At 39.7% G+C, this 14320-nt stretch overlaps 1 protein-coding gene across 1 annotated transcript in view; it reads right to left on the bottom strand.

The window, feature by feature from the left end:
• Positions 1–14320, bottom strand: part of grin2da (glutamate receptor, ionotropic, N-methyl D-aspartate 2D, a) — a 408220-nt gene that overhangs the window by 90389 nt on the left and 303511 nt on the right. Inside the window, exon 10 of the mRNA XM_033636162.2 lies at positions 14061–14214. Coding sequence (XP_033492053.1) covers positions 14061–14214 — 154 coding nt within the window. The remainder of the gene's footprint in view (positions 1–14060; positions 14215–14320) is intronic.

The following is a 14320-nucleotide window of genomic DNA, read 5'->3' as shown; positions in this document are numbered from 1 at the left end:
GCCTTGGGAGCTCTGCTCCTCCGTCCAACCATGACGTGTTTCAGATTGTCTCCTAAATCTCCTCTGACAGATGGATAGATGTACTACTGCAGCTGTGTAAGTATGAAATAGATCCCTTACGGGGTGGGAGGCAAAGATCAGGTCTATGAAGGGGGAATGGAAGTCTACTCCTGACTCATACTGACACCTGCTAAATGTAGAAATTTAAAGTAATGGTTTGACATTTTAAGAAATATGCTAATTTGCTTTCTTGCAGAGAATTAGATGACAAAATTGATACCACTCTCATATCCATTGTGAAGTTACAGCCAGCAGCCGGTTACCTTAAAACCACAACTTAATGTTTATGCACTTTGGTATTTGCACAGATTCAACAAGCATTTTTGTTACATTTCCAAAGAGCCACTCTAGCTGTTTCCCCCTGTTTCCTGGTCTTTATGCTAAGCTAAGCGCTAACTCCTGGCGTCAGCTCTTATCAGAGAATATGTGCATTTTGAAAAATGTGAAGCTGCATCAGTAAAGTCATACTTACTGGATTTCATACAACAAAACACTTACTTCAGTTGCCTTGAAAGTAAATATTTTATTGCATGTATTTTTATATATTCATACATCATTAATGTGCAATGATCAGGAAAGTGGAATCATTTTAATTTGAAATAAAATCTAGGATGTATAATTTAGGGAGTCTATTGGTAGAATTTGAATAAAATATTCATAATTTTTTTGTATAATCAACTGAAACTATGAATAATCATGTTTTCCTTAGTGCAGAATGAGCTCTTCATATCACTGCCATGGTATACAGCAGCCCAAAATGGACATACCAAACACTGGCTCAAGTGAGGGCCTTTTGTAGTTTTACGTTGAAGTGAATTCCAAAGTTAGCTAAAGTTAAGATGAAAGTATTATCTGAGAGGACGTTAGTTAGCTAGCTTGCCAAATTACTTCACCAGCTAATATGTATGAAGAATACTATGATGTGTTATAATGCATTGTAGATTAACTTATGTAATGATGTCATGGTTCAAAGCACGATGGGATAACTAATGATTACTTACAATGCAAGGCAGGGGCTCAACAGGTTAATCATTGCTTTAGCTATGGGTAGCCAGCTAGGAATGGATCTGTTGGTTGCTTTGTGATGTTAGCTGATAATTTGTAAACAGAGGGCTAGTTAGTATCTTGGAGTCAGTGGTTCAAATTAAACACTCCCAGTTCATCACATATTGCCATTTGGTCAGCAGACTTTCATGACTACATATTTTGCGCCAGGTATCGTGGATGTGTCTGTTGTTTACATTCTGGGACAATTTATGCCTGCTACATGCAGTGTGTCTTTCAAAAATACATTTCCATCTTCACAGGAAATGTACAGTTTCTCCTTGTTGGATGCATACAGACTTTCTCAAACTTAACTTACAACGTCATTACACCACCTCATATTTACTTTAATTTTATTGTGCAACAAAAGCACATGGTTAGGATTAGAAAAACACGTGGTTTGACTCTACATTCATACAGAAACACAACACTGGCCTCTTGGGTGAAAATCTGGTGCTGCTGGACCCAACCACCACCCTGCCTGCCTGCCCTATAGGGGCTTTCCAGGTCCTTAAATTATCTAGTGGTGTTTCAAATTGACATTGTCGGATGACATAATTAATTGATGCTGCCCGACAGCGCATTATACTGCTGCAAAAAGATGCCTTTTCACACGTCTGATAAGGACCGATGGGGGTATTTGAAGACTTCAGAATGAGACCAGGTTTGAAATACAAGAACATCAGAGAAACTGCAGTGGTTCCATAAAGAGGAGCAGCTTCAGTAGTGTGGAGTAAACTGTGGCGTCCTGAATGTTTTATGAACAGCCCTGGATTTCTCAGACTCTTTTGGCAAGTTACGGTGAGTTGCCTTCCCTGTGGAGGGAACTCATTCAGCGGCTCCTCTGGCAGCAGCACAGCATCTCTCCCTCTCCCCTCTTGCCGTGCACACACACTGGAGTCGACGTCATCAGGTGATTTTGTCATAAACTTTTGGTAATGTAAACCTTTGTGACGCTCGCAGCTCAACAAAAAAATACATATATATATATGAATGTGCAGTAGTTATTGTATCATAACAGCCTGTCACAGGTTAGAGTGTGATGATTAGAGGAGAGATGGCAGAGCATAAAGGTCCAGGTGGAAAAAAAAAAAACAACTCAAAAGGGAACCGCCTGTTGATATATATATTGACCCCAGGGTACATTTTTTGTATTTGGTAGCTGTTTAAATGTGTAATTTGTGATAGATTTTATTTTGTTGAACTATTAATATTGTATACAGAATCTGAATCTCTCTGAGTTACTGTTGTTGTTTACAAACTAAAGAAACAAACAGATTATTTTTGTTTAGTTTTTACTTTATATTTGAAGGCAAACCGTTCGGTGGGCATGTAAAACTACATCACTTATTTTGTTGCAATTCTGTGTTCTTAAATTAATAATACTTTTTTTTTTTTTACTAATTTGTTATATTGTCAAGTGTATCGTTATCGCAAAAATACACAGTTCAATTCAAAGCCACTAGTGTCTTTAATGACAAAGATTTCCCACATAGATACATACAGAACCTTTAAATGAAAAGATACTAAAGTGTATTTTCATAAGAAAAGATGCTCAGAGCATGTGAGCATGTGAAAAATACCACTAATGTTTGTTGAATAAGCATTTAGTTTAAACAGTATGTACTGTAGCAGAATGTTCATTGTAGTGTACTCACACAAACAGGTTTAAGACATTGCTCTATGCTAATGAGTCATTTTACTATGGGTTATCATCTTATCTGGCCCACACACACACACACACACACACACACACACAGAAAGAGAGAGAGAACAGCATGTCATCCAGTCGCTGCTCAGATTAAAACATCTGAGAACGTCTGAAAATATCTGAAGCGGCTCTATCGCTCGTTCTATCAAAGCCACTCAACCTCGCCCTCACTCTTTTGTGTTTGGTTTATATTGGTACATGACAACACACACTCTCTCTCTCATATTCTTTATCCTTCCCTCTCTGTTGCTTTGTTTTAATTTCTCTCTGCCTCCAGCTCTCTCTTTCTCTCATCTCTCCATCTTTTCATGCTTGGAAATGTCTGGAATTAGTCTAAGAAGATTTGTAAATTAAGAGGTCTTATCTAACCCTAAAAAAAAAAATCACTATGGGAGCTCGCTTGGATACCGACAATATCAAATCAAAAGTCCAGATTGGCAGCTTTGCTTTGAGGTGCAAAGCTATGAGTGTGAACCTTTTCAAGTGGGAGACAAAAGCATATCAGAAGTGAAGGCCCGCTAAATAATTGAGCATCATTTACGACACACTGTTCAGGGTTGTGCAAGTTATCAGGGCTGTTGGTGCACACTACTCCTCCTTTCAAAGGTCTATATCTTCAGATCAAAGGAAGAAAATCTAATCTGTAACATTTCAACACTGCTATTGATAAGGTCTCTTCCATTTTTAGGTCCATTTTGGAGGCAAGTGTTAACAAGTAGTGTTTGTATGTATACCAATGACTTTCAAAAAAGATGGACAGCATGGCCAACATGTTCTCATCCCTAGTCGTCACATGTCGCCGCTTTGTTTGTGGCCTTTCACGCTCCTGCATCTGCTGTTGACATTCTGGGACGCTGCTACCAATGCTGGAACATCAACAAAAGCACGTTATTAGGTTTCGAAAAAACGTCATGGTTTGGCGCTAAGTTCCTGTGAGAGGCAAACACTGGGCTCCAGGGTGAGGATGCATCCAACTTTTTGGACTCACCTCTCCCGCCCAACCTCTGGAGACTTTCCAGCTCCTAATACTATGCCGTTGTCGGCAGCTTTTCAACCTGTCACCTTCCAGCACACATCATAGTGCAATGACAGGTGTCGTCCGCTCGACTAGCGGTGTATCGTAACACCATGAATGGTCCCCTCTGGCTGTGTTACCAATTAATGTTGCCCATTGGCGTATCATACTGCCATGAAAACTGGCTTTTGGTGTCAGGGTTCTCATACAGAACTCATTGACAAAGTGGCAGCATTTGATGTCTCCGGAATGAGTGCGGGCTGGCGTGACAGATAGACAGAATCACCGTGACATCATGCTAACAACAACAGTCATTTCCGGGTAGACAACTGGCAATTGATTTCAATCATGGAAAGATGTGAAATTAGCAAACTTGTTTATTTCTGTTGTCACTTTCAGACGGAACTCTAACATTTAAGGATATATAGTTAAATATGGTGGTCCGACATATTTGACATTTCTGCTGTGCACATTTTATGTACTGTGTAGTTTTGCTAGCATCTCTGATCTCTTAACTACCGGCATGGAAGCTAAACATTGTAACTATGCAATGAAGGGGGGCTGCTGCAGAATGGTTTTAGCCACCTAAAAAAAGACTCACCAAAAAGGAAAATCAACATTAGTTTAAGTGTATGCTGTATTTTGAACATTGATTTGCTTAAACTTACACAATAGCCAATCGAGACAGCAGTAGACCAGCATCTCTCGTGTTCTACAAAGTAAAATGACGGTTTTTGTCAGTGGAGTCTGGTGGTTTTGAGACAACCGCTTCAGTTCCCTGTCGAAAAGGGCTGTCTGACACTCAAGTAAAACAAAGAAAATATTCTAAATATAGTGTATACTTTAACTGAGTTTATTTTTATTTATTGTTTAGGAGGGGTTTTTTTCAGGTTGCTTAAAACTAACCAACTGAGGCAGTGTTTCTCAGTATTGTTTCACTTTATTTATGGAGATTTTCTACCTGGAACTTTTTGTAAACAAGCATTGTGATTTGATCTATAGGTTTTCAACCCCGCCTCCTCTGTGTAAGTGGATGGGACGTGGTCCAAAATCAAAGTACACATCAAATATAATTCTCCCCAAAGATTACATAGTTCTTATCACACTGCTGTATGTTTAAGTGCTCAATTTTTTCTGATAAGTTTGTTTTTTAATAGTTATTTGATGCTATAAAAAGGTGTTGTGATGTCATGATTTGTAACTGTGTGTGTCAATTGGTGTGCTCATGATCAATGGCGCTGCTCACGCTTGGGTCAGACCATATATTTCCGACATTCGTTCGGACATGGGGTGAAAAGTTCATGTTCGAGCTGTAATTACGTGTTTGAAATGTCGGCTGCTGTCTCTATAGGTGCATCAGATAATTTGATGTAGTTTGCTTTGTGATCCAACAGAGGGTGATATATATATATATATATATATATATATATATATATATATGCAAGATGGTGGCGGCGGTGGGAGCTGCTGGTGGAGGCTCTGCTTGCCCTTGCACAAAACCTGCAATCTACAAAACGGATAATGGGAAGGTGATAGTGGAAGATTAACTGTTAAACTTTATTGTGGTTAAAATGAAGACACTAAGCCATGATGAAATTGTTTTGTTGACAACAAACAACTTTTTATCCGAGTGGATTGAGGAGTCCAAGCGGCTTTTGTTTGATGTGTGCCCGAATACCACGCTACGCTGTGTTGCACACAAATGCCCACAGAAGGACATAAATAATATCAAGGCCTGTCTGAAGGTCATAAATGAGTACGGTGAAAATATTCCGCGGTTTGTTTCACATTACTTGGATGAACTGCCACCTGTTGGGTTTGGTAATATGGACGCCTCGGCGCTGCTTAGCCGAGTGGAGCAGCTGAGCCAAGAAGTCTGTGGCCTGAGGAGGGCATTGGAAACACAGGCAGAAGTGAGTGAGAACTTGGGGGCAATTGTTGCGGCCATGGATCGCCGAGTGACAGCGGTGGAGACCCACCGCACATCGGACTACGACCCTGGGACTACCGGCACCGCACGAGAGGGGGTGCGGGGGCTAACAGGCCCTGTTCGTCAGGAGGAGTCAACAACGTCTCCCGCTGGGAAGTCTTGTCTCCTGGGACTGGACACCGGGATCGCCGGCACCTCACGCGGGGGGGTGAAGGGGGCTGGTGGGCTCCGCTCAACAACAGGAGCTCCTGGATGCAGCAGAAACATCGCCACGATCACAACTACAGTCCCCACAGTGGAGCGTTGTTGTGAAAGAAAATCGCAAAAAGTTAGGGTCCCTTAAAGCAACTGTGCCACCGAAACCCCACAATAAGCAATCTCACTTGAAACGTGAGCAGAGGAATGTGGGGATAATTGGAACCGGTACTGAGAGCAACATTGGAGTGGTGAAAACAAAACTGGTGAATGTGTTTGCCGCTAGGTTTTCTCCCACTCTGGATGCAGACACGCTACGTGACTATTTATCTGAGAAATTGGAGAATGAAACAGTGACGTGTCGAAAGATCGAGTCGGCCCGCAGCAGGTACGGCTCATTTCACATCACCGCTGAATGTAACAATGTTGCTGATATGTATGATTCAAAACTCTGGCCCGCCGAGATTTATGTTCGCCGATTATGAGGCCCATGGTCCCAAGGTTTTTGGTAATGGGGGGGGGGGGGACTGAATTGCCATGGTATACCTGCAGCTCACCTCTCTATGAACATCTGTGTCGTGTCTTACAATGCGTGTGGGCTGCGTGTTGGCCACAGTGAAACTGATAAATCACGCCGTGTCGTTGTGGACAAATTGATGGAGAGATGTGACATTTTGTGTGTCTAGGAGACGTTCCTGGCTAAACAAGACCTGGAAGGACTAAATTCTATTCATAGGGACTTTCATGGGGCGGGTGAATCAACAACTGACTTAAGTGCTAAAGTCGTCCAGGGGAGGATACCAGGGGGAGTAGCCACGATGTGGAATAAAAAATATGACCAGTTGGTTAATGTTATAAGATTGGGAGTTGACTGGGCTATTGGGATTGACCTGTGTTGTAATGATAAGAAGCTAATCATTTTGAATGTCTATATGCCATATGAGTGCATACAAAATGAGGATGAGTACCTCAGTAGATTGGCATTTATTATGTCTTTTATTCAGGACAATCCTTCTACCTGCATCTATGTTGTTGGTGACATGAATGCTGATGTAACTGATGCCAACTCTTTATTGGGTAATCATTTAATTCAGTTTTGTTCAGACAGTGGATTGATTAAACTAGTAAGGTACTATTGTCAAATGATAGCTATACTTATATCAGCGAGACCTGGCACTCTACTTCCTGGCTAGACCACTGCCTTTGTACACTGGATGCCCATGACTCCATCGATATAATGAAAATTGCTTATGATTTGGCTACCACGGACCATATACCCTTTCTCATTGTGTTGAACACAGGCAATTTAACAGTGTTGTTGCCTGTGGATAATGGCATTGGTGTAGGGAAAATAGATTGGTCAAAATTGTCTAAGAAAGATCTTAATAAATATGTCAGTCATTCTGATGCTTTGCTGGGTAATATTAAGGTCCCAAAAGATGCCTTATTGTGTCGGGATATGAACTGTAAGAATGTACAACACTGTAAGGAATTATGTTCCCTGTATGAAGCTATTGTGGAGTCTCTCGGTATCTCGAGCAGGCCGCTATATAAACACAGGACAAAAGTGTGCAATGCTAAGCCAGGTTGGAAGGATCATGTAGAAGGGCTCCATGCAGAGGCCCGAAATGCTTTTAAAAAGTGGGCTGAGTCAAGAAGAAGCAGGCATGGCCCTTTGTTTGAAAATAAAAAATGCACTAATGCTAGATTTAAATATGCACTTAGCTATATTAAAAGAAATGAAAATACTATGAGGTCAGATTCACTGGCAAGGAAGCTGCAAAAAAATAATGTTAATGACTTCTGGAAAGAAGTAAAAACTATTAATAACTGCAAAACATCTCTTCCATCTAATATAGATAGTGTGAGTGGTCCTGATGAAATTTCACAGTTATGGCGGAAACAGTATTATGAACTGTTAACCTGTGTAAAGAGTAATCTGTTTGTAGTGGATAATGTAGAGTTTAATGAAGATGTTATTGTTACTTCTGCTGAAATCCATGAAGGAATACTGAAGTTAAGAGATAATAAGGCCTGTGGTCTGGATAATATTACAGCTGAACATATTATACTTGCCAGTAAGAAACTGTGCCCTCTGGTGGCTATGTGCTACACAGGTTTTTTTTTTGTTCATGGAGTGTTACCTGATTCTATGCTTTTTGTTGTGCTAGTACCAGTTATCAAAGATAAAGTGGGGAAGCTGAACAGCTCAGATGGTCCAAAGTGTCATGTCCAAAGTGCTGGAGACAGTTCTACTGTGTAGACTTGAGAGGTACGTCCTGTCTACTGATAACCAATTTGGTTTTAAACGAAACCATGGCACTGATTTATGTATTTTTGCACTAAAGGAAATTTTAGATAAATATAATAGGCAAAATTCTACAATGTTCATGTGCTTCATTGATGCTTCTAAAGCATTTGATCGTGTAAATCATGAGAAATTATTTTTTAAAATTGAATAAAAGTGGGGTCCCTGGTTTTTTAATTAGAATCTTGGTTTATTGGTACTCGCATCAGACAATGAAAGTGCGATAGGGGAATGTAACATCTGTTCCCTTCCATGTGACCAATGGTGTTCGCCAGGGCGGAATTCTGTCTCCTTTTCTTTTTAATGTGTATATGAATGATTTGTCTTTGATTTTAAATGCATGTGGTACAGGTTGTAGGGTTGGTGACTCACTAATTAATTACCTTATGTATGCAGATGATTTGGTCATCTTTAGCCCATATAGTGCTGGTCTCCAACAGCTTTTGAGAATATGCACACAGTATGGTGCTGATTTTGATATAAAATACAACGCTAAAAAGAGTAAGATCATGATTGTCAGAAGTAGAGAAGACAGACAGTCAACCTACCCTGACTTCTATCTGTCTGGCACTGCACTCAGTGTGTGCAGTGAGATTACATATTTGGGTCATATTATCGCAAATGACCTGTCTGAAGACAAGGATATCTATAGGCAGCTTCGGAAGCTGTATGCCCAAGCGAACATGCTGTGTCGTAAGTTCAGCATGTGCTCTGTATCTGTGAAGATCTCACTCTTTAGAGCGTATTGTACACCTTTGTATACTGCCTACCTGTGGTGTTGATATAAACAAGGCAGCATTAGAAAACTCACAGTGGTTTATAATGACAGCATGAGGCTGCTGAGAGCTTCAAGAAGCTCAAGTGCAAGCCATATGTTTGTTAGTGTTGGGGTACCTACCTGCTCTGCTGTTCTACGTAACCTGATGTATGGATTTATGTGTAGGGCATCTGAGTCAGAAAACGACTTAATTGCTGTTTTGGCTAACCCTGTACGCAGTTCTGTCAGATTTTCTTCCAGACTGTGGAATCATTGGCGAACATGTCTGTATGTTAGACACTGAACATTGTGGAAGGCTTTGTATTTTGTGTATCTTGTGTGTTATTTTTCTTTCTTATTTTACTCTGCTGTTTTTTTTTTACTGTGTTTCTTTTTAATTGTGATATGGATCCCCCTGGGTCTGAAATAAACAATGAATTGAATATATATATATATATATATATATATATATATACAGTACAGGCCAAAAGTTTGGACACACCTTCTCATTCAATGTGTTTTCTTTATTTTCATGACTATTTACATTGTAGATTCTCACTGAAGGCATCAAAACTATGAATGAACACATGTGGAGTTATGTACTTAACAAAAAAAGGGGAAATAACTGAAAACATGTTTTATATTCTAGTTTCTTCAAAATAGCCACCCTTTGCTCTGATTACTGCTTTGCACACTCTTGGCATTCTCTCCATGAGCTGCAAGAGGTAGTCACCTGAAATGGTTTCCACTTCATAGGTGTGCCTTATCAGGGTTAATTAGTGGAATTTCTTGCTTTATCAATGGGGTTGGGACCATCAGTTGTGTTGTGCAGAAGTCAGGTTAATACACAGCCAACAGCCCTACTGGACAACTGTTAAAATTCATATTATGGCAAGAACCAATCAGCTAACTAAAGAAAAACGAGTGGCCATCATTACTTTAAGAAATGAAGGTCAGTCAGTCCGGAAAATTGCAAAAACTTTAAATGTGTCCCCAAGTGGAGTCGCAAAAACCATCAAGCGCTACAACGAAACTGGCACACATGAGGACCGACCCAGGAAAGGAAGACCAAGAGTCACCTCTGCTTCTGAGGATAAGTTCATGCCTTCAGTGAGAATCTACAATGTAAATAGTCATGAAAATAAAGAAAACGCATTGAATGAGAAGGTGTGTCCAAACTTTTGGCCTGTACTGTATATATCTTTTTTGTGCAGTAGGAAGAACTGGCGATGCGTTGTTCCTCTTTATGTACAGTCTTTGGTACATATTCTAATCTCCCCAGAAACATGAAACACATTTGCATGTTTATTACACGTGAAAAATCCCTTTACATGCAAAAATGTCACAAATTCTGAAGTAAAATTGTAGAGACCGATTTCTAAAACCACACTTGCAGAAAATAGACTGGAATGCAAAAGAGGAATAAGACAAGCTTCTTGTTGAGCAAGGGATCAACTTCTTTTAAACCTGGGAAACTTGCTGCCTTTTTCACGGAGACCCTGTTTCACACTCGCTCAATTACACACATTCACACCTGAAAGCTGCTCATTAACACAGTCTGATCTGTTAGCCACTGAGCAGCTCCACTGGAGCCATTAAGTGCCTTGCTCACGTGCACTCACAGGTGATAATAGGGGGGAGGCAAGTGTCGGTCTGTGATCAAACTGGCAACCTTTCAGGCACAAGCTTCTATCCTGTAAGCTGGGCACACACTGGAGCCTCTTTTTTAATCTGCCTGTTTGCAAAGCCAGAACCTGCGACTATATTGTACACACTTTTGTTCAGTGATCATTTTTAATACCATGTATTCAAACAAGATGGCTCCAACCCCAACATTGTTATCTAGGAAGAGAGAAAGGCAACGTTGCTTTGTGTAAGTCTACTACAAACACAAATTGAGACAAAAATGAAAACTATGTAATCACAGATGGCTAGAAGATACAAACAATATGGGCTGTCTGTTCTACAGGGACATTCAATTTTATATCACAGCTCAGTCTCAGAGGAAATAGGACTGTGGAACCACTCAAAATAAAGACGATCAAAATTTCTCACATGCTAAAATCCAATCCATTGTCTGTGAGCCAGATAGTTGGTTGTTGCCTCGTCAAATTGCATGTCAAGAGACAACCAATCTGGCTGAAATGTGGTCCAATTCTAAAATAATAAAACCTGGGTTCAAACCAGTCTTAATGCATATGGCGTCTGCCCAGCTTTAGAAAATGGAAAATGTGGGATAATCAGTAACTCCTTCAAAGTACTTCATAGATTAATAATTGCACTGGTCTGGAAAAAAACACATCATGAAGAACCTGTTCATTATTACTGAATTTAATAAGAGATGAAGTCTGGCTTGTAGGTTTAGCTAACACCCCCAATTCCCCTTAAACAGGACTTATTAAGCTAATTTTCAGGTTCATATTTATATTTTGGGTAATAATGATTACATGCTTTGATTTTCAAAAAAAACGTTATTTTCCTTCAACTGTCTGTGCTGGAACAGCTGTATCCACCCTCTGTCTGAAACGCTTGTTTTAGCACCTGTCTCTGCAAGCCCCCGTCCTGTAGCTGGGAAATGACTGTAATGGAGAAAGGCAGCACTTTCTATTTTGAAAAATCATCAATAAAAGCTTCTAAACACAACTGGACATATTCTGTCAGGAATATGGTCTGAAATCAGAAAGAAATTAACAACATTAGCAGCCAAGATTACAAGTTTCCCTCAGGTTAGTATAGTGTAGTGTATGTGCAGTGGGGATGACTGTAAAGTAGTAAGGCAGCACTTACTGTCAAAATCACTAATAAAAGCTTCTAAAGCACAATCTTCAAAACTGTCAGCAGTTATTTGATCTAAAAATAAAAACATAAGTAACCAAGATTACATGTTTCATTGACGTTAGCATGCAACTACGTGTAGCAGTGTATCTGCAGACTAGAGCTAGACTTTCTACCTTGAAAAATCACCAAAAAAAGCATCTAAACATAATTAGACATGTCCCGGCAGAAGTATGATGTTAAATCGGGGAGAAATAGACAACATCAACAACTGAGATTCTATTTTATTCCGGATATTAGCATGTAGCTACATGTAGTGATGGCCAAACGAAGCCTCATGAAGGATTTTCTTCATTATATGAGCCCACTAGATGGCGCTTTTTCTTCAATAAAAAGTTGAAAGCACACTGAATTGCCATTCTTTGAGTCTCTAGCACCATCTAGTGGGCTCATAAAATAAAGAAAATGCATCATGAGGCTCCATTTGACCATCACTAGCTACATGCAGTGTAAGTGCATCTTGGAAATAGTTTTAACATAGTATAGCAGCTCTTTCCACTGTAAACAACCAGACGTGTTCCAGCAGATATTGGATCTAAAGTCAGGGAGAAATTAAGAGCATCAGCAACCAACAACACGTTTCCCTGAGGTGATCATGTAGCTAAATGTCGCAGTGTATTTGCAGCAGGGAAAATGGCTGTAACAGAGTATGGCGGCACTTTGTTCAGTGAAAAATCACCAATAAAACCTTTTAAACACACTTGGATATGTTCCAGTGGGATGCAAAATCAGGGAGAAATTGATAATAAGGGCATCCATAATTATGTGCTTCCCTGATGTAAACATGTAGTGTAGTGTAATGTAAACACATGCAGTAACACGCCTGGAGCAGATGACCACATAACGAAATCCCTCACAATCTGGCATAAGCTTGTTTTGAAAGTTGAATATACGTATGCAAAAAAGGAAATAATAAAAAGCATAATTGGGCCCCTTTAAAGAAGATAATTTATTAATAACCATAACTATTCTGTCTGAACTGAACTGTAGTCATGAATGACCTCCTCATTAAGACTTTAACCTTTACAGGCTTTGGTTCAATAGAATTTTTAAGTTCTACAAATTTAGACAAAACCCTGAGGTACTGTACTATCTAAGAGCCCTGCAACTCTTTTTATGTTTGGTAATGACAAGACTTTTCCAGATACTGTAGGTTGCGAATGCTTTTTCAAGGCCTCTGTGTTGGTGTGTTCGAAGAAACCTTTGGTTCCTGTGAACACTTGGGCAGTAAAGTGGATTGAGAAAGATTTTCCACACCAGCGGTAAAATAACAGCAGGTCAATACTTTGGAATCTCTCTATTCTTCAACATTATCCCTCAGTAATACACAGCCACTACGCTACATCTCTGTGGGATTTGGTTGACTCAGCAAGCATTTATGTTTTGCCTTCCTACTTCAGAATGTATATTTTCAGTAAAACTGCCTCCACTTTGACAATATGTGTGAGATATTCCATTTAAGTTTTGACTATATGCCAAAAACTACGTAAGAGAATAAGATCGCAACAGTGACAAAAATAAAACTGTGAAATTCCCCTCTGATTTGATTCGGAAACACAAACACAGTAAGTAGGACACAGAGAGCGCGCAACATGATGTAAATTAACTACTGTAGCTGGGACATCCCAGTAGAGTTTGACATCTGAAATAAATACACCTCATATTATATGTACCATGATTTTAATCAAGTTTTATATTTGAGTGTATGTTCTTGATGCTTTATATTGGACCTATTTATCTGGACTTTATTGACGTAGATTGGCAATTACTGATGTGCGTCTGTAAGTCCCATTTTTTGAAGAATTCTCTCTTAATTATAGTTGTGCCCAAAGAATAAACACTCATATGCACACATACTGTATAATCCAGGGTTTCCAGATTTAACACACTTTTAGGCTGCAAGCAAAATGTCATGTTTAGCCTCTGCTGAGTTCCTCTCTCTCAGGAATCAAGCTGTTATACAAATAAACTCACTTGAACTGACTTGACTTTATGTTCCTACTATTTGTAGAGATACACAATGGGTCTTGATATAATTACGCTTGGGTTTCTTTGATCTTCTACTTCCTAATTTTTGTCATACTGTTCACACACGTGTAGGTAAATCAACTGAAAACATATTCTTAACACCTCATCCTGGATTTATTTTTAAGGCTGCGATTAAAGCAATTTTATCCCTGCGCAAGTGAATGCAACTCAACTCACCAAGGAAGGCAGAAGGTGACACGGTTCCATTGCTGCGAGAAACCATGACGCTGATGCCAGTCTCCACGAATGGAACGGAAAACTCCACAACCTCTGATCTCTCTTCATTAATGGTGAGAGAACCGATGGCCATGTCAGCTCTGCTGGACACCACCTGGAAAACAGGTCGCCTGGAGTTAGAATGAGTTTGTGTGAGTCGAAAAAAACCTTAAAAAAGTCTGAATAAAAAACAATGAAAAGTATATACCAAACAAGAATAA

The sequence above is a fragment of the Epinephelus lanceolatus genome, chromosome 16 (genome assembly GCF_041903045.1).
Source record: "Epinephelus lanceolatus isolate andai-2023 chromosome 16, ASM4190304v1, whole genome shotgun sequence".
Lineage (NCBI taxonomy): Eukaryota > Metazoa > Chordata > Actinopteri > Perciformes > Serranidae > Epinephelus > Epinephelus lanceolatus.
This window is presented reverse-complemented; position numbering and strand designations above follow the sequence as displayed.